The sequence below is a fragment of the Hyperoodon ampullatus genome, assembly GCF_949752795.1.
Source record: "Hyperoodon ampullatus genome assembly, chromosome: 2".
Taxonomy (NCBI): domain Eukaryota; kingdom Metazoa; phylum Chordata; class Mammalia; order Artiodactyla; family Ziphiidae; genus Hyperoodon; species Hyperoodon ampullatus.
In genome coordinates, this window is record NC_136915.1 from 143,071,645 (window position 1) to 143,092,065 (window position 20,421).

At 43.3% G+C, this 20,421-nt stretch overlaps 1 protein-coding gene across 2 annotated transcripts in view; it reads left to right on the top strand.

Annotated features, from left to right (window-relative positions):
- The window catches only part of KCNH1 (potassium voltage-gated channel subfamily H member 1), a gene marked incomplete at both ends in the record, with an annotated part of 423,177 nt that overhangs the window by 91,652 nt on the left and 311,104 nt on the right, over positions 1–20,421 (top strand). Inside the window, one exon of one of the 2 annotated variants that reach the window (XM_079697019.1) lies at positions 11,104–11,577. In XM_079697019.1, the coding sequence (XP_079553145.1) occupies positions 11,104–11,577 (474 nt within the window). The remainder of the gene's footprint in view (positions 1–11,103; positions 11,578–20,421) is intronic. The other variant, XM_079697020.1, reaches the window with a different exon arrangement.

Below are 20,421 nucleotides of genomic sequence, written 5' to 3' on the forward strand. Positions count from 1 at the left end.
CTCCCTTTGTCTCTTCTAATAGTCTTTATTTTAAAGTCTATTTTGTCTGATATGAGAATTGCTACTCCAGCTTTCTTTTGATTTCCATTTGCATGGAATATCTTTTTCCATCCCCTTACTTTCAATCTGTATGTGTCTCTAGGTCTGAAGTGGGTCTCTTGTAGACAGCATATATATGGGTCTTGTTTTTGTATCCATTCAGCCACTCTGTGTCTTTTGGTGGGAGCATTTAGTCCATTTACATTTAAGGTAATTATTGCTATGTATGTTCCTATTCCCATTTCCTTAATTGCTTTGGGTTCATTATTGTAGGTATATTCCTTCTGTTGTGTTTCTTGCCTAGAGAAGTTCCTTTAGCATTTATTGTAAAGCTGGTTTGGTGGTGCTGAACTCTCTCAGCTTTTGCTTGTCTGTAAACGTTTTAATTTCTCCATCAAATCTGAATGAGATCCTTGCTGGGTAGAGTAATCTTTGTTGTAGGTTTTTCTCCTTCATCACTTTAATTATGTCCTGCCACTCCCTTCTGGCTTGTAGAGTTTCTGCTGAGAGATCAGCTGTTAACCTGATGGGGATTCCCTTGTGTGTTATTTGTTGTTTTTCCCTTGCTGCTTTTAATATGATTTCTTTGTGTTTAATTTTTGACAGTTTGATTAATATGTGTCTTGGCGTATTTCTCCTTGGATTTATTCTGTATGGGACTCTCTGTGCCTCCTGGACTTGATTAGCTATTTCCTTTCCCATATTAGGGAAGTTTTCAACTATAATCTCTTCAAATACTTTCTCAGTCCCTTTCTTTTTCTCTTCTTCTTCTGGAACCCCTATAATTCGAATGTTGGTGCGTTTAATGTTGTCCCAGAGGTCTCTGAGACTGTCCTCTGTTCTTTTCATTCTTTTTTCTTTATTTTGCTCTGCAGCAGTTATTTCCACTATTTTATCTTCCACCTCGCTTATCCGTTCTTCTGCCTCACTTATTCTGCTATTGATCCCATCTAGAGTATTTTTCATTTCATTTATTGTGTTTTTAATCGATGCTTGATTCATCTTTAGTTCTTCTAGGTCCTTGTTAACTGTTTCTTGCATTTTGTCTATTCTATTTCCAAGATTCTGGATCTTGGAAATAGAATCTTGGATCAGCTTTACTATCATTATTCTGAATTCTTTTTCAGGTAGACTGCCTATTACCTCTTCATTTGTTAGGTCTGGTAGGTTTTTATCTTGCTCCTTCACCTGCTGTGTGTTTTTCTGTCTTCTCATTTTGCTTATGTTACTGTGTTTGGGGTCTCCTTTTTGCAGGCTGCAGATTCGTAGTTCCCGTTGTTTTTGGTGTCTGTCCCCCGTGGCTAAGGTTGTTTCAGTAGGTTGTGTAGGCTTCCTGGTGGGGGGGACTAATGCCTGTGTTCTGGTGGTTGAGGCTCGATCTTGTCTTTCTGGTGGACATGTCCACGTCTGGTGGTGTGTTTTGGGGTGCCTATGGCCTTATTATGTTTTTAGGTAGCCTCTCTGCTAATGGGCGGGGTTGTGTTCCTGCCTTGCTAGTTGCTTGGCATAGGGTGACCAGCACTGTAGCTTGCTGGTCGTTGACTGAAGCTGGGTGCTGGTGTTGAGATGGAGATCTCTGGGAGATTTTCGCTGCTTGATATTATGTGGAGCTGGGAGGTCTCTTGTGGACCCGTGTCCTGAAGTTGGCTCTCCCACTTCAGAGGCACAGCACTGACTCCTGGCTGCAGCACCAAGAGCCTTTCATCCACCCGGCTCAGAATAACAGGGAGAAAAATTAGAAAGAAAGAATTAGTAGAAGAAAGAAAGAGAGAGGGAAAGAAAGGAAGAAGGGAAGAAAGGAAGGAAGGAAGGAAGAAAGAAAAAAAGGAGGGAGGGAGGAGGGATGGAAAGAAAGAAGGAAAGAAAGGAGGGAGGAATGAAAGCAAAAGGAAGAGTGAATGGAAGAAGGGAGGGAGGGAGGGAGGAAGGAAAGAAAGAAAGAAAGACAGGAGGGAGGGAGGAAGGAAGGAAAGAAAAAGAAAGTGGAAAGAAGAAGGGTGGGAGGGAGGGAGGGAGGAAAGAAAAAGAAAGAAGGAAAGGAGGAGCGGAGGGAGGGAGGAAGGGAAGGTAGGAAAAAAAGAGCAGGTAAAGTAAAATAGAATAAAGTATGAAATATAGTAGCGTTATTAAAATTAAAAAGTAATTATTAAAAAAAAAACGGACCGATAGAACCCTGGGACATATGGTGGAAGCAAAGCTATACAGAGAGAATCTTACACAGAAGATTACACATACACATTCACAAAAAGAGAGCAGAGGGAAAAATCAAAAATCTTGCTCTCCAAGTCCACCTCCTCAATTTGGGATAATTCGTTGTAAAAAGAGGAAAAGGGCGAAAAGTCTGAAATCTTGCTAAGTCCACCTCCTTAATTTGGGATAATTCGTTGTAAAAAGAGGAAAAAGGAGGGAAAGTCTTAAATCTTGTCCTCAAAGTCCACTTCCTCAATTTGGGATGATTCGCTGTCCATTCATGCACTCCACAAACGCAGGGCACATCAAATGGACCGTGGAGCTTTAATCCGCTGCCTCCGAGGCTGCACAGAGAGATTTCCCTGTCTCTGCTCTCACAACTCCCGGGTCTGAGCCTTGCACCTGGCCCCGCCTCTGCGCGTAGGTCGCCGGAGGGTGTCCGTTCTTCGCTCAGACAGGACGGGTTTAAAGGAGCCGCTGATTCGGGGGCTCTGGCTCACTCAGGCAGAGGGGAGGGAGGGGCGCGCAGTGTGGGGCGGGCCTGCGGCGGCAGAGGCCGGCGTGACGTTGCAGCAGCCCGTGGCGCTCCGTGCGCTTTCCCGGGAAAGCCGTCCCCGGGTCCCGGGACCCCGGCAGTGGCAGGGTGCACAGGCCCCCCGGAAGGCAGGGCGGACAGTGACCCGCGCTCGCACACAGGCCCCGCGGCGGCGGCGGCGGCGGCGGCGGCGGCGGCGGCGGCGGCAGCAGCAGCCCCAGCGTCCCACGCCCGTCTCCGAGGTCCGTGCCTTACCCGCGGCTCGCGCCTGTCTCCGGCGCTTCCCCAAGCAGCCCTCTTAATGCCCTCTCCTCGCGCACCAGGAAACAAAAGGGAAAAAAGTCTCTTGCCTCTTCGGTAGCTCCAGACCCTTTCCCCGGACTCCCTCCGGGCTAGCCGTGGTGCACTAACTCCTTCAGGCTCTCTTCCTGCCGCCAGCCCCAGTCCTCTCCCTGCGCTCCGACTGAAAGCCGATACCGGAGCCTCAGCTCCCAGCCCCGCCCGCCCCGGCGGCTGAGCAGACAAGCCTCTCGGGCTGGTGTGTGCCTGAGGGCACCGATCCTCTGTGCCAGAATCTCTCTGCTTTGCCCTCCGCACCCCTGTTGCTGTGCTCTCCTCCGCTACTCCGAAGCTTTCCCCCTCCACCACCTGCAGTCTCCGCCCGTGAAGGGGCTTGTAGTGTGTAGAAACCTTCCCTCCTTCACGGCTCCCTCCCACTGGTGCAGGTCCCGTCCCTATCCTATTGTCTCTGTTTATTCTTTTTTTCTTTTGCCCTACCCAGGTATGTGGGGAGTTTCTTGCCTTTTGGGGGGGTCTGAGGTCTTCTGTCAGCGTTCAGTAGGTGTTCTGTAGGAGTTGTTCCACGTGTAGATGAATTTCTGATGTATCTGTGGGGAGGAAGGTGATCTCCGCGTCTTACTCTTCCGCCATCTACCTCCGGGTCTAGCTCTTCTTACAATTTGAAATTATTTTGATTTGTCTACTAGACTGAGCTCCATGATTCCTGAGAGCAGGAATCATGCTGTTTCCTTCACTGCTGTTTGCCCAGTATCTAGAACAATTCCTGGCACTGAGCAATCAATATTTGTTGAGTCAAGTTGCTTTTCTTTTTTTAGTAGAGTGAACGATTTATTTTTTATTTATTTATTTATTTTTGCGGTACACAGGTCTCTCACTGTTGTGGCCTCTCCCGTTGCGCAGCACAGGCTCCGGACATGCAGGCTCAGTAGCCATGCCTCACGGGCCCAGCCGCTCTGTGGCATGTGGGATCTTCCCGGACCGGGGCACGAAGCCGCGTCCCCTGCATTGGCAGGCAGACTCTCAACCACTGCGCCACCAGGGAAACCCTATTTTATTTTACTTTACTTTATTTTATTTTATTTTACTGGAGTAAAATTGCTTTCTAATGTTGTGTTAGTTTCTGCTATACAATGAAGTGAATCAGCTATATGTATATCCTATATTCCCTCTCTCCTGGACCTGCCTCCCACCAACCCCCATCCCACCCATCTAGGTCATCACAGAGCACTGAGCTGAGCTCCTTGTGCTATACAGCAGGTTCCCACTAGCTATCTATTTTACACATGGTGTGTTTATGTCGAACCTAATCTCCCAATTCGTCCCACCCTCCCCTTCCCCACACCCTGTCCACCTGTTGGTTCTCTACATCTACATCTGTATTCCTGCCCTACAAATAGGTTCATCTGTATACGTACCATTTTTCGAGACTCCACATATATGCGTTAATATACGATATTTGCTTTTCTCTTTCTGGCTTACTTCACTCTGCATGACAGACTGTAGGTCCATCCGCATCTCTACAGATGACTCAATTTCATTCCTTTTTATGGCTGAGTAATATTCCTTTGTGTATATGTACCACATCTTCTTTATCCATTCATCTATTGTTGGACATTTAGGTCGTTTCTATGTCCTGGCTATTGTAAATAGTGCTGCAATGAACACTGGGGTACATTGGCCTTTTGAATTATGGTTTCTCAGGGTATACGCCCAGTAGCGGGATTGATGGGTCATATGGTAGTTCTATTTTTAGTTTTTTTAAGGAACCTCCGTACTTTTCTCTATAGTGGCTGTATCAATTTACATTCCCACCAACAGTGTAAGAGGGTCCCCTTTTCTCTGCACCCTCTCCAGCATTTATTGTTTGTAGACGTTTTGATATGAGGTGATACCTCATCATAGCTTTGATTTGCATTTCTCTAATCATTAGTGATGTTGAGCATCTTTTCATGTGTTTGTTGGTCATCTGTATGTCTTCTTTGGGGAAATGTCTGTTTAGGTCTTCTACCCATTTTTGGATTGGGTTGTTTCTTTTTTTGATGTTGAGCTGCATGAACTGTATGTATATTTTGGAGATTAATCCTTTGTCAGTTGCTTCGTTTGCAAATATTTTCTCTCATTATGAGGGTTGTCTTTTCATCTTGTTTATGGTTACCTTTGCTGTGCAAAAGCTTTTAAGTCTCATTAGGTCCCATTTGTTTATTTTTGTTTTTATTTTCATTACTGTAGGGAGTGGGTCAAAAAAGATCTTGCTGTAATTTATGTCAAAGAGTGTTCTGCCTATGTTTTCCTCTAAGAGTTTTATAGTGTCTGGTCTTGCATTTAGGTCTTTAATCCATTTTGAGTTTATTTTTTTATATGGTGTTTGGTAGTGTTCTATTTTCATTCTTTTACATGTAGCTGTCCAGTTTTCCCAGCACCACTTATTGAAGAGGCTGTCCTTTCTCCATTGTATGTTCTTGCCTCCTTTGTCATAAATTAGGTGACCATATGTATGTGGGTTTATCTCTGGGCTTTCTGTCCTGTTCCATTGACCTGTGTTTCTGTTTTTGTGGCACTACCATACTGTCTTAATTACTGTAGCTTTGTAGTATAGTTTGAAGATGGGGAGCCTGATTCCTCCAGCTCCATTTTTCTTTCTCAAGATTGCTTTGTCTATTCAGGGTCTTTTGTGTTTCCATACAAATTGTACAATTTTTTGTTCTAATTCTGTGAAGAATGCCATTGGTAGTTTGATAGGAATTGCATTGAATCTGTAGATTGCTTTGGGTAGTATAGTCATTTTCACAGTATTGATTTTTCCAATCCAAGAACATGGTATATTTCTTCATCTGTTTATTTCATCTTTGATTTCTTTCATCAGTGTTTTATAGTTTTCTGAGTACAAGTCTTTTGCCTCCTTAGGTAGGTTTATTCCTAGGTATTTTATTCTTTTCATTGCAGTAATAAATGGGATTGTTTCCTTAATTTCTCTGTCTTATTTTTTGTTGTTAGTGTATAGGAATGCCAGAGATTTCTGTGCATTAATTTTGTATCCTGCAACTTACCAAATTCATTGATTAGTTCTAGGAGTTTTCTGGTGGCATCTTTAGGATTCTCTATGTATAGTACCATGTTATCTGCCAACAGTGACAGTTTTACTTCTTCTTTTCCAATTTGTATTCCTTTTATTTCTTTTTCTTCTCTGATTGCTATGGCTAGGACTTCCAAAACTATGTTGAATAAGAGTGGTGAGAGTGGACATTCTTGTCTTGTTCCTGATCTTAGTGGAAATGCTTTCAGTCTTTCACCATTGTGAATGATGTTTGCTGTGGGTTTGTCATATATGACTTTTATTATGTTGAGGTAGGATCCCTCTATGCCCATTTTCTGGAGAGTTTTTATCATAAATGGGTGTTGAATTTTGTCAAAAGCTTTCTCTGCATCTATTGAGATGATCATATGTTTTTTATTCCTTAATTTGTTAATATGGTGCATCACATTGATTGATTTGTGTATTTTGAAGAATCCTTGCCTCCCTAGGATAAATCCCACCTGATCATGGTGTATGATCCTTTTAGTATGTTGTTGAATTCTATTTGCTAGTATTTTGTTGAGGATTTTTGCATCTATATTCATCAGTGATATTGGTCTGTAATTTTCTTTTTTTGTGATATCTGTGTCTGGTTTTGGTATCAGGGTGATGGTGGCCTTGTAGAATGAATTTGGGAGGGTTTTTCCTTCTGCAGTTGTTTTGGTAGAGTTTGAGAAGGATTGGTGTTAGCTCTTCTCCAAATGTTTGATAGAATTCGCCTGTGAAGCTGTCTGGTCCTGGACTATTGTTTGTTGGAAGAGTTTAACTACAGTTTCAATTTCATTACTTGTGATAAGTCTGCTTATATTTTCCAATTCTTCCTAGTTCTGTCTTAGAAAATTATACCTTTCCAAGAATTTGTCCAATTCTTTGTGGTTGTCCATTTTATTTGCATATAATTGTTTGTAGTAGTCTCTTATAATCCTTTGTATTTCTGTGGTGTCAGTTGTGATTTCTCCGTTTTCATTTCTAATTTTATTGATTTGAGTCTTCTCCCTTTTTTTCTTGATGAGTCTGGCTAAGGGTTTATCAATTTTGTTTATTTTCTCAAAGAACCAACTTTTAGTTTTATTGATATTTGCTATTGTTTTCTTCATTTCTATTTCATTTATTTCTGCTCTGATCTTTATGATTTTTTTCCTTCTACTGACTTTGGGTTTTCTTTCTTCTTTCTCTAATTGCTTTATTTGTAAGGTTAGATTATTTATTTGAGGTTTTTCTTGTTTCTTGAGGTGAGATTTCATTACTATAAACTTCCCTCTTAGAACTGCTTTTGCTGTGTCCATAGGTTTGAGGTCATTGTGTTTTTGTTGTCATTTATTTCTGTGTATTTTTTTACTTCTTCTTTGATTTCTTCAGTGATCTCTTAGTTATTTAGTAGCACACTGTTTAGCTGCCATGGATTTGCATTTTTTACAGTTTTTTTTTTCCTGTAATTGATTTCCAATCTCATAGCATTGTAGTCGGAAAAGCTGCTTGATATGATTTCAATTTTTAAAAATTTACCGAAGCTTGATTTGTGACCCAAGATGTATCTATCATGGAGAGTGTTCCATGTGCGCTTGAGAAGAAAGTGTATTCTGCCACTTTCGGGTAGAATGTCCTATAAATGTCAATTAAATCCATCTGGTCTATTGTGTCCTTTAAATCTTCTATTCCTTCTTTCTTTCTTTTTTTTTTTTTTTTTTTTTTTTTTTTTTTTGTGGTACGTGGGCCTCTCACTGTTGTGGCCTCTCCTGGTGTGGAGCACAGGCTCCGGACATGCAGGCTTAGCGGCCATGGCTCACAGGCCTAGCTGCTCTGTGGCATGTGGGATCTTCCCAGACTGGGGCAGGAACCCATGTCCCCTGCATCAGCAGGCAGATTCTCAACCACTGTGCCACCAGGGAAGCCCATCCTTATTTATTTTCTGTTTGGATGATCTGTCCATTGGTGTAAGTGGGGTGTTAAAGTCCTCTACTATTATTGTGTTACTGTTGATTTCCCCTTTTATGGTTGTTAGCATTTGCCTATGTATTCAGGTGCTCCTATGTTGGGTGCAAAAATATTTATAATTGTTATGTCTTCTTCTTGGATTGATCCCTTGATCATTATGTAGTGTCCTTCCTTATCTCTTGTAACGGTCTTTATTTCAAAGTCTATTTTATCTGATATGAGTATTGCTACTCCAGCTTTCTTTTGATTTCCATTTGCATGGAATATCTTTTTCCATCCCTTCACTTTCAGTCTGTATGTGTCTCTAGGTCTGAAGTAGGTTGCTTGTAGACCTCATATATATGGGTCTTGTTTTTTATCCGTTCAGCCAGTCTGTGTCTTTTTGTTGGGGCATTTAATCCATTTACATTCAAGGTTATTATGGATATGTATGTTCCTATTACCATTTTCTTAATTGTTTTGAGTTTGTTTTTGTGAGTCTTTTCTTCTCTTGTGTTTCTCACCTAGAGAAAGTTCCTTTAGCATTTGTTGTAAAGCTGGTTTGGTGGTGCTGAATTCTCTTAGCTTTTGCTTTGTCTATAAAGATTTTGATTTCTCCATCGAATCTGAATGAGACCCTTGCTGGGTAGGGTAATATTGGTTGTAGCTTTTTCTCTTTTGTCACTTTAAGTATATCCTGTGACTCCTTCTGGCCTGCAGTTTCTGCTGAAAAGTCAGCTGATAAGCTTATGGGGATTACTTTATGTTATTTTTTGCTTTTCCCTTGTTGCTTTTAATATTTTTTCTTTGAATTTAATATTTGTTATTTTGATTAATATGTGTCTTGGTGTGTTTCTCCTAGGGTTTATCCTGTATGGGACTCTCTGTACTTCCTGGAGTTGGGTGACTGTTTCCTTTCCCATGTTAGGGAAGTTTTCCACTATAGTCTCTTTTAATGTTTTCTCAGACCCTTTCTTTTCCTCTTCCTCTTCTGGGACCCCTATAATTTGAATGTTGGCATGTTTAATGTTGTCCCAGAGGTCTCTGAGATTGTCTTCAATTCTTTTCATTCTTTTTTCTCTATTCTGCTCCTAGGCAGTTATTTCCACCATTCTGTCTTCCAGCTCACTCACTTGTTCTTTTGCCTCAGTTATTCTGCTATTGATTCCTTCTAGTGTATTTTTCATTTTAGTTATTGTGTTGTTCATCTCGGTTTGTTCTTTAGTTCTTCTAGATCTTTGTTAAACATTTCTTGTATTTTCTCAATCTGTGCCTCTATTCTATTTCTAAGATTCTGGATCATCTTTACTATCATTACTCTGAATTCTTTTTCAGGTAGGTTGCCTATTTCCTCTTCATTTATTTGGTCTTTTAGGTTTTCACCTTGCTCCTTCATCTGTGACATAGTTTTTGGTCATCTCATTTGTTTTTTGTTGGGTGGGATTGTGTTCCTGTCATACTGGTTGTTTGGCCTGAGGCTTCCAGCAGTAGAGTTTGTAGGCTGCTGGGTAGAGCTGGGTCTTTGTGCTGAGATGAGGACCTCCAGGAGACCTCACTCCTATGAATATTCCCTGGGATCTGAGGTTCTCTGTTAGTCCAGTGGTTCAGACTCGGAGTTCCCACCACAGGAGCTCAGGCCTGACCTCCAGCTCGTGAACCAAGATCCTGCAAGCTGTGCGGGGCAGCAAAAAAAAGAAAAAAAAGAAAACAGGAGCAGAAGAATAACAAAGGGTCAAAAATAAAATTAGAAAACTAACAGATATGTTAGAAAGAATAAAAAAGTAAAAATACAGGTGAAACAACAGCTGGAAGGTAAAACAGAAGTATAATAGTAAAAAAGAGGAGGGAAAAAAAAGCTGGAAAAGTCCCTGGCTATGGGGGGTGGGGCTTAGGCAGGGGCGGGATTTAAGTGGTGGGTGGGGCCTATGCTTAGGACCCATAGGACTGGAAAATGCCCTGGTGGGGGGTGGGGGGGCTGGGGGGGCTTAGGCTCAGTGCAGCAGGAGGGGCGCAGGAGTGCCTCTGGCCTTGAATGGCAGAGGACCAGATCCAGGACCCCAGCAGGCTAGGCATGTTCCCCCCCCATCCTCTGATCCTGGAGGGCCCCTACCTGTTGGCCTCTCTTCTTCTTCCCCTGCCTCCCTCCCTCCTATGCCCCTAGGACTCACGAGGCCAGAGGGGGCCCTGGAAGGCAGAGGACCAGACCCGGAAACCCAACAGGCTTCCTGGGCCAAGTCAGTGGGGGAAACACCCGTGGTGCTTCCCATGATTCCCTGGTCCTGGCATGCCCCTTCCGCCCACCTCTTCTCTTCTTCCTCCCTACCCACCCCTGCTACGCCCCTAGGATGGATGTGGCCTGGAGGGGGCCTTGGAGGGCAGAGGACTGGCCCAGGCCCCAGCAGGTTTCCCGGGCCTGATTGGTCAGGTGAAATGCTAGGTGCACCCCAACCCCCATCCTCTGAGCCCCCGAGGGTCTCTCCAGGTGTAGGAATCTCTCCCCTCTCTCAGCCACCCCTCAGGGGTGCCTGTCCTGCCCAGCCTCCACTTCTCCTCCCCCCTCCCTCCCTTCCATGTCCTACCAGGTCGCTTGGGTGTTCCTCCTATCTCCTTGGGCATTGAGGTCCCCCACCAGCGTCTGGCAGGTGCCCTAGTTGTGGGGAGACATGAACTCTGCATCCTCCCCCACCACCATCTTGACTTCAGGAACCAAGTTGCTTAATTCTCTTGTGCCTCAGTTTCTCACTTGTCACACAGAATAATTGGCTAATAAAACAAGGTTGTGTTTAGAATTAAGTGACATAATACTTGTATGTGGAGTACTTAGTACAATGATTGGCTCACAGTAAGCTGAATAACAGTGTTTTATTGTTTCATATGATTGATTATATTACAATGTTCAATTCCATTCTGCCATAGTCCTTTGGTACCTGTTCTTGCATCTAATGATCCATCTGGAGTGTTATGAATATTCGTCTGTGACTGATACTGACTGGTTTGATGCTGACAGTGAAATCCTAACTTAGTTCTCTCTTGTCTATTTTTTTCTGTACAGGTTCTGCAGCTGGGCTCAGACATCCTTCCCCAATACAAGCAAGAGGCACCAAAGACTCCCCCTCACATCATCTTACATTATTGTGTTTTCAAGACCACGTGGGACTGGATCATCTTGATCTTAACCTTCTACACAGCCATCCTCGTCCCTTATAATGTCTCCTTTAAAACCAGGCAGAACAACGTGGCCTGGCTGGTTGTGGATAGTATCGTGGATGTTATCTTTTTGGTGGACATTGTGCTGAATTTTCATACCACTTTTGTTGGACCAGCTGGGGAGGTGATTTCCGACCCCAAACTCATCCGCATGAACTATCTGAAGACGTGGTTTGTGATTGACCTTCTGTCCTGTTTGCCATATGATGTCATCAACGCTTTTGAGAACGTGGATGAGGTTAGTGCCTTTATGGGTGATCCAGGGAAGATTGGTTTTGCTGATCAGATTCCACCACTCCTGGAGGGGAGAGAGAGTCAGGTACATCCCTCAAATCTCAGACCTTGTTGTCATGTCTTTAAATTAATTGTGGGTGGTCAACAGAAGAGTAATTAAATGGGTGGGAACTAGCATGACTGATGTCTGGAACATAGGGAGCATGATACTTGATTGATATCATCACCTGGTGTTTTTGTCCTTTGGAGGTTTGGAGGCCCTGCATGTCAGTGAATGGATGTGGAGGAGACCAGAGGCTTCCTTCTTATTCCATGTGGAGTGCAAGCCACTGGTTTGGGTGGTGGGGCTGCAGAAGTAGGCATGCATTGCCACTGCATTGATGAATCTTTCACTTGGTATACAATTGCTGTATGCCTACCTACTGATTACTCTCATTATGGGGACTTTTCTGTTATCTGCTGCTGACCTTTGGCTGTTTGAAAGCTAATTAACTTGGCAACAGGGATGCTACTCTCCTCCAAGTTTGCTTGCGTTTTTTTTCTTTTTCTTTCTTCTTCTTCTTTTTTTTTTTTTTTTTGATTAATGTTGGGAAAGAATGAGTTGTTTCTTTGCTGAAATGAGTTTTGGAGGTGACCAATGGCATTCAATTGTCCATGCTCTCCATTGCCTAAATTTGCTGAGGAAGTCAGTCTGTGGTTAAGCCTGGCTCTTGTGGCTAAGAGGAGTACTGCTACTGGATTACCCTGCTGTGGGTTGTTAGTCCTACAGGCCATGGAAGGAATTAAAAGAAGATAAATGCTCTGTAAATGTGCTGGAATCAAGACATGCTTAAGCAGTCACTGAATGGGTGCCAAGGACATATTGCAGCAGGAGGGGCTGCTGGGCTGGTTAAAGTGATTTTCTCCTTTGAAAAAGCAAGGATGTAATGTCATGGCAAAGGAAAATGTCAGGTTCTTAATCTAGTTTGTGTTCTATGGAAATTGTTCTTCCTTTTTCCTACTCTTCAGTTGACACTTTAGATGGCAGTACACCTGGTAAGTCTTCAACCTCAGATAGCAGTGGCCCTCATTGCCTCAGATTACAGAGGGTCCCAGAGGTCTCCATCCAGCTGGACTGCTAACTGGGTGGGTCATCAGGAAGCCATCGGGGGGCTGAGTTGAGGCAAGATACACTCTCAGGGCTAAATGGCTAGTGGGACTCAGCCTTGAGATAGTTGGAGGGAACAGCCAGCTTCCTGCCAGGATAACAAGACCTGCCAGTGACTAGATGTCTTGCTGGTGGCATAATGATGCCTCTCTGCCTTCAGATCAGTACCAGCAGTGGGCAAGGACTACAGCCCCTTCCTCTGTGAGGATCCAACTACCCACTACTTTTCCCTCCAGTGAAGAGGAGGTGATGTTCAGGTGCTCCAGACTCAGAACAACCCCTGCTTTCATCTGTGTGGTGTGTTTTAATAGACTTTAAAATCCCAAGGAATAATTCTCTGAGTGGCTTGTGTGGATTTTTTAGGGAGATTAAATGAGTTGAGACTGATCATTTACAAGAGAAAAATCGTCCCTAAAGTGAATGTTGGGATTCTTAAATGTGAATTTTAGTACATGTTGGGAATGATATTTTTCACTGTGAGCACATTTCTAGAAATTTTTATGTTAGTTAGTGAGGAAAATATGATCATTTTGGCTTAGATAATTCAACTGATGATTTCAACCTAAAAGAGCTTCTTATACACATATGGGAAATGAAATTTAACTTTAAAAAAACTGATTGAGTTTTTAAAATAAACCATTTGCTATTTATAGCAATGGCATTAAAATTTTGCAGATAAATAGAACAGTTCTTCAGCTTCCACAGTTTCTTATTAAACACTGGCAGAGCTGTAAACACATATGTGAATGTGTCAAGACTACCTTGTAGGTTAGCAGAGCAGAGAGCTTCTTCTCAGGCTCTGTGTATGTTGGGCTGGAATTCCTTTGCCATTAACTGTGAATACCCTGACATGGTTTCTGATTTCCAGATTCATGAAATAGATTGTAGGTAGGAAAATCATAATTTCTCTGTAGCTTTCTAGTTGGCAAAGGGTTTAGCATCAAAGCTCTTACTACCATTTCTTGATGATAAATAATAATATGAATATTAAGGGATTCTAGCAATGATTTGCTTCTGTAAAGTCTTGTTTTTATATTTAGTAGCTCCTTTTAAAGCTTTGGCTCACACCTGAAATAATGCCTTTCCATGACAACTGTGGTGGAGTTGGGGAAACACGAGGAAACTGAAGATTTGGCTGCTGGTCCTCTTGTTCTCACCTCTTAAGACAGCTGGGAACCTTGTGCATGTCATTTAGCCTTTCTGGGTTACAGTTTTCCTAGCTACATCTTAGGGATGATACTACCTTACCTGCCTGAAGGCGTGGCATTTGGGTGGTGGATTTTGAGTTCCCTGCCAACTGCAAAATCTGGTGAGTTCTAAAATCTCTTTGTGTTAGTCTCACCTCCAGACTGACTATAAAAATGAGAGGCCCAGCCTCCTGACCTCCTACCTTTTGTGGGAGTGGGAGGAAAGTGGGGTAGGATGGAGACATTTAGCAGGTTATGATGAGTAGACCTATTGGAGGTCAGAGCCCAGTTGAACTATCATGTAGTTTAACCCTCTTAACTCACAAATAACCCGGGGGGTATGACTCACTCAAAATGGTGTAGCAAATCATATGGTCACAGTAATGAGTCACCTTCTGACTCTTCTCTGTTCTAATAGTGACAGATTTGATAAAATAGGGACAAAACACTGAAGGATACTGTTGAGTCAAAACTGACCAAGAAGCTCCTGATGTGTGTGGCTCAGCTATTAGCTTGGTTTTCGTGATTGGGAGGTTGGGTATTAGGTACGGGGAGGTGGGCAGCTGCATTTTCCCCAAGGCAGCTGGGTTGGTGATGAGATGGGCAGGTTAAGATGCTCACCAAGGGACAGACCCAACACCGTTTTCCAGGTACAGGCCTTTTTGTTAAAAGGCACCATTAAATCAGTGGGCATGAAGGGCTGGTGGGGCTACGAGGAGGTTGGGGAGACTGTGAAGGGCACCTATCTGTTGTCTACATCCACCATGTGCTGTCTTCTTATCCACACTCTGCTGTGAGGTTGCTCATCTAATATTGCAGCTCCCTCGGCTCTAGGCCCTTCCTCTAAGAGAGTGTGGGGAGAAATAGGAAATTATTGACTCATTTCTTATAAAAATTACATGGAACTGCCCTCTCTCTGGTGTCTTCCTAATTATGCCAATGGAATTGTGTCACAGTGGAGACCACCAGGGAAGAGGGGAATGAGCAGCGGGGGCTTTGCCATCTGTGTGTGTGTGGGGGGTTTAGGGTGTGGGCATGGGTGTTGGAGTGCAGGCTCTTAGAGTGAAAGGATTGGACCCTCCCAATCCTCGGGTCAAGAAATTAGGTTAGATTGCGAAAGCCAACAATTGTGAATTCAGCCTTGTGAATGTAGCCCATCTCCATGATTTAAGCCACACAGATGATCCCGTTTGGCCAGCTTAGTTCACTTATGTAGATGGCCTACATTTTCGTCATTCTCCAGTCTGTTGGTAATCATCTGTTTTGGAGGCAGTTCGTGAAAATGTTTGCATATTAGTTAAGCTGGTGAGAGGACAAAAGGTCTGAAACTGGAGTGAACAAAAGCTAGGAAGGGGTGAGCCGAAGCAAAAGTCAAATGGGTCTCTTTCAAGCACTTAGCGGATTATTGGCCTGGTATGCTTCATGCATTAAGTATGGAATTATTAGTCACAAAACATATTCCCTCTCCTAAGGAGACCTTATTGTTTATGGCCATTGGAGTATGGAAGTGCAAAGAGGAGAATGGAGCCAACTGTGCCACCTCCCGGGTCACAATTCTGGTGCCTTGGGGCCAAGAGCTTCCTTCTTTCCCTGACTCTGTAACCTCAGACAGCAACACCACTGGCTAGTGGTGGTCACAGCTGACACTTGCCAAGAGCACACAGAAGATGCTCAGCCAGAGCAGAACAGGACTAGATGTGCTGATGGAAAGATCAGCAGCTTCCCTTTATCTAGTGCATCTAACTTTCCAAAATACTTTCACACAGATTATCTTTTTTATTATTGAAATGTGGTTGATGTACAATATCATGTTAGTTTCAGGTATATTCCATAGTGACTTGACATTTGCAAACATTACAGAACGTTCACCATGCTAAGTCTAGTAACCATCTGTCCCCATACAAAGTTATTAAAATATTATTGACCATATTCTTTGTTGCACAGATTATCTCTGTTTTAGATCTGTGGTGGTAAAAAAAAACCGCACTGAACTGGGAGGAAGGCGGTTTGTCAGCTAGGTGTGACCGCCACCCAGCTGTGCAAACTTACGGAAGTCATTTCATCTCCTTGGACTTTGCTTACCCCACCTGTAGGATGGTCCATTTCAGGTGTAACCTTCAGTGGCTCTAGGGCAAGTATTATCCCTGCTTTGCAGATTAGGGGAAAGGACCAGGTTGTCCAGGGAGTTGAAACTGGACTCTGGTCTCCTGACTGCTAGATCTGTGCTTTACCCTGCCAGTCATGCTACCTCATCAGAAACTTGGAGACAGAGTGAGCCAAGCTGTGTGTTTCATTCCTCAAGTCCCTCTCTCTGAATCCTTCCCTGGCCTGGCCCCTTCCGCACAGCACCTCCCCCTCACCACCGACCTCCGCAGCTGAGGGGTGAGAGGTTTGGGCGGTCAACCTGGGTGACCCTAAGCTGAGGTCGCTGGTGCATGTGTGTAGGGCCGGACAGTGAGCATGGGGTCGGAAGTGACTCCACAAGCTGGTTGCTCACCCTGCTTCTCTTTCCTTGGCAGATGGGCACCCCTCTGGGTTCTTCTAGGATCACTATTACCTATGATTTCCTCATCACTGATGCTGAAAGCAAATTGGACCCATGTACCTTGCTCATCCTATTGATTTGTAGTTTTCAGTCCTTACCTGTGGTTTCTATTTAGGTAGATGGATACTGTTTGAGTTCTCACACAGGTGACGCCTCTGCTGTCCAGATGAAAGTCATGAGATGACCAAGACTTTTATTTCCTGGACTTCCAGCAATACAGGCAGTCCCCATGTCTTGTCATAGCAGTTATTTTTACTAATAGACTATTTTTCAGAGCAGTTTTAGGTTTATAGAGAATAGAGTAGAAAGACCACCTTTGCCACCCGCAGTTTCCCTATTATCAACATCTTGCATGAGGGCGGTATGCTTATTATGGCCAATACTGATGCATTATTATCAGCTAAAGTCTATAGTTTCCATTAGGGGTCACTCTTTGCAGTATACATTCTATGGGTTTTTGACAAATGGATAATGACATGTGTCTACCGTTATGTATCACACAGAGTAGTTTCACTGCCCTAAAGATCCTCTGTGCTCCACCTATTCATCCCTCCCTCCCCGCTAACTCTTGGCAACTACTGATCTATTTACTGTCTCCATCATTTTGCCTTTTCCAGAATGTCATAATGTTGGACTCATATAGTATGTAACCTTTTCAGATTGGCTTCTTTCACTTAGAAATAAGTACTTAAGGTTCTTCTGTATATTTTGGGGGCTATCAGATAGCATATTTCTTTTTATTTTTGAATAATATTCCATTGTATGTATGTACCATAGTTTGTTTATTAGTTCATAATAGAAAGTAAAAAACCCCATTGCTGATAGCATTGGTTATTTAAGCTTGATCAGCACAGGTCTGGTCCTGGGATTTCCTCCTTCCGTGATCCCTTGGACTTGGAGAGTGGGGAGGAGCTGAGACACTGGCATGCCGACCAGCCCGTCTCAGCAGCCTGTGGTATCTCCTGGGTAAAAACCGAAAACGTTTAACTCAAGTTATTATGTCTAGTAATACAACAGACAGAAAAGTGAAATTGTATTATAGTATCCTCACATTTCATACTGTTTTCCTTGGCATTTCTATCTTTTCTGTTTGTGCTGAGTATTTCTACCATACATTTATTTTGGCAAAAAGAGAACAAAACCAGACTCCCTGTATTTTTCATCTAAGTGTCTCATTCGTGGGAGGAAGTGTTGTTCTTGGGTGTGTTTCTCTTCTGATGATTGGGACTTGTCAGCAGTGCCCGGTGGCTGAGGTCTGACTTCAGTGATGTTAGCAGTGTCACTACTGTCCCCATGCTGGCAATATTGTCATCTCTCCCCTCTCACCTGTGAGGGCAAGCCGGCATAGAAGTTTTCCTCTTGGTTTAATTTTTAAAAATCCGTCTTCTTCCTGACTTGAGCTTACAGGAGCTGTGAGCTCAATGATTGTGTCAAGGATTGTGGAGGTTCCATGCGTCTTGTTCAAGCAGAGGCTTCAAACAGAAGAGCAGGCTGTAGGCACTGTACCCTACACAGCCACCGGAATCAAGATCACCCTAGTGTGTGGGGACCAGGGAAGTGGCTGGGGGGCATTTTTTTTTTTTTTTTTTTTTTTTTTTTTTTTGCGGTACGTGGGCCTCTCACTGTTGTGGCCTCTCCCATTGCAGAGCACAGGCTCCAGATGCACAGGCTCAGCGGCCATGGCTCACGGGCCCAGCCGCTCCGCGGCATGTGGAATCTTCCTGGACCAGGGCATAAACCTGTGTCCCCTGTATCGGCAGGCAGACTCTCAACCACTGCGCCACGAGGGAAGCCCTGGGGGGCATTTTTAATAGGAGGAAGTTGATCCTGGGTGGCTTCCTGGAAACAGTGATTTACTATGAGACTGTGATTCCAGAGTTTAAAAAAAATGTAAAAACTTAATGATGCTCCAAAAGCATTGCACTTTGGAGCAAAATAGACTCAGCTGATGTGCCTGATTCCCCTCTGCTCTCACATTGTCTGTTTTCTCCCAAGCTCCTTTTTGGCCAACCCAAGTTCTACTCTTAATTCTCCACCAACTTTTCTTGGAATCTTGTTTAGGGTGTTCCTCCTTTAAAGAAAACTTATTGACTTAGGTGGTAGGGGATCGGGATGCAACTCTTCAATTTTCTCCCAGTCTAGTGGGGACCACTGATGATAAACACCAATAGAGGATGTGAGAGGGGTCAGCTTAGGGTGTTATGTCTTACTATTGAGGAGCATTTAGCCTATCGAGAGAATCTAGGAAGGCTTCCTGGGAGGAGATGACTGGGGTTAGTCTGGTAAGGAGTAAGGAGGGAAGTCTTGTAAGAGGAGAGATCGTGTGCAGAGGGAAGCGCTCTTGGGGACTAGCAAGGCATTCATTACATCCAAAGCAGAGAGTCAGCATTGGGGGACAGCAGAAAGTTGAGAGTAGGAGGCAAGATCCAGTGATATAGAATCCCAGGGTCTTGCTAAGGAGTTTACATTTTGTCATGTGGGCAAAAAGAAACCATCGAGCGTTTTCATTAGATGATCTTATGATTGATTTTGATTTTTGGAAGTGCACCCAGACAACGGTGGTGTGAATGAGAGGGAAATGACGAGCGTCTCCACTTCCCCTCCTCTTGTTCTGTTGATCCTCCTGCAATCAGGCTGATACCTCCACTACGGCACGGAGCCTTGGTCATAAATCAAGTGATTGTGCATGTTTAGGGTTATTTTTGGACCCTATGATGTTCCACTGGTTTATTTGTCTATTCTTTTTTTTTTTTTTTTTTTTTTTTTTTTTGCGGTACGCTGGCCTCTTACTGCTGTGGCCTCTCCCATTGCAGAGCACAGGCTTCAGGCGCGCAGGCTCAGTGGCCATGGCTCACGGGCCCAGCCACTCCACAGCATGTGGGATCTTCCCGGACCGGGGCACGAACCCGTGTCCCCTGCATCAGTAGGCAGACTCTCAACCACTGCACCACCAGGGAAGCCCTATTTGTCTATTCTTAACATCAGTACTACACTGTGTTAATTGGCATAGCATAATAGTAAATATTAATCAGTTACTGCCTTTGTTCTTTTTCTTCAAGACTGCTATGTCTATTCTAGGATCTTGGTACATACATTAAAACTTAGAGTCAATTTCCACCCAAACCATAAAAGAAAAAGAAAAAGAAATAAAAGGCCTTGTAGGGATTTTGAGTGGGATTATATTGAATCTAAAAACCAATTTGGAGAGAATGAAAATCTTAATATTGAGTTTTCCAGTTCATGACCATTGACCAGCCATATGTTTAGGTCGTCTTTAATTTCTCTTAGCAATATCTTGTAGTTTTCAGTGTCAAGGTCTTACACACTTTTTTTTTTATTGTTGTTGTTAAACTTATTCCTAGATACCTGATGTTTTTGGTGCTTTGTCAGTGGGATTTAAAAACTTTTTTTTTTTTTTTTTGCGGTACGCGGGCCTCTCACTGCTGTGGCCTCTCCCATTGCGGAGCACAGGCTCCGGACGCGCAGGCCCAGCGGCCATGGCTCACGGGCCCAGCCGCTCCGCGGCATGTGGGATCCTCCCAGACCGGGGCACGAACCCGTGTCCCCCGCATCGGCAGGCGGACTCTCAACCACTGCGCCACCAGGGAAGCCCAAACTTTTTGTTTTTAATTGTTTATTGTTAGTATAAACCACTTTATTTACCGACTTTGCAGCAAAGTTGCCAAATTTGCTTATTAATATGAATATTTTGTAGGTTCTTTTGGATTTTTATATACACAATTATGTCTTTGTGAATAAAAACTATTTTATTTATTTATTTTCCAAAATCTATACCTTTTATTTCTTTTTCTTGAATTAGTGCTGGCTAGGATCTCCAATGAAATGAATGGAAGTGGAGATAATAGACATCCTTGTCTTCAGGAGAATATGTTCAGTATTTCACCATTAAGTATTTTGTTGACTAATTGTTTTTACTTAGCAAATACTCCTTATTAGGTTAAGAAAGGTCTCGTATATTCCTAGTTTTATGAGAATTTTTATCATTAACAGGTTTTAAATTTTACCAAATACCTTTTATGCATTTATTGA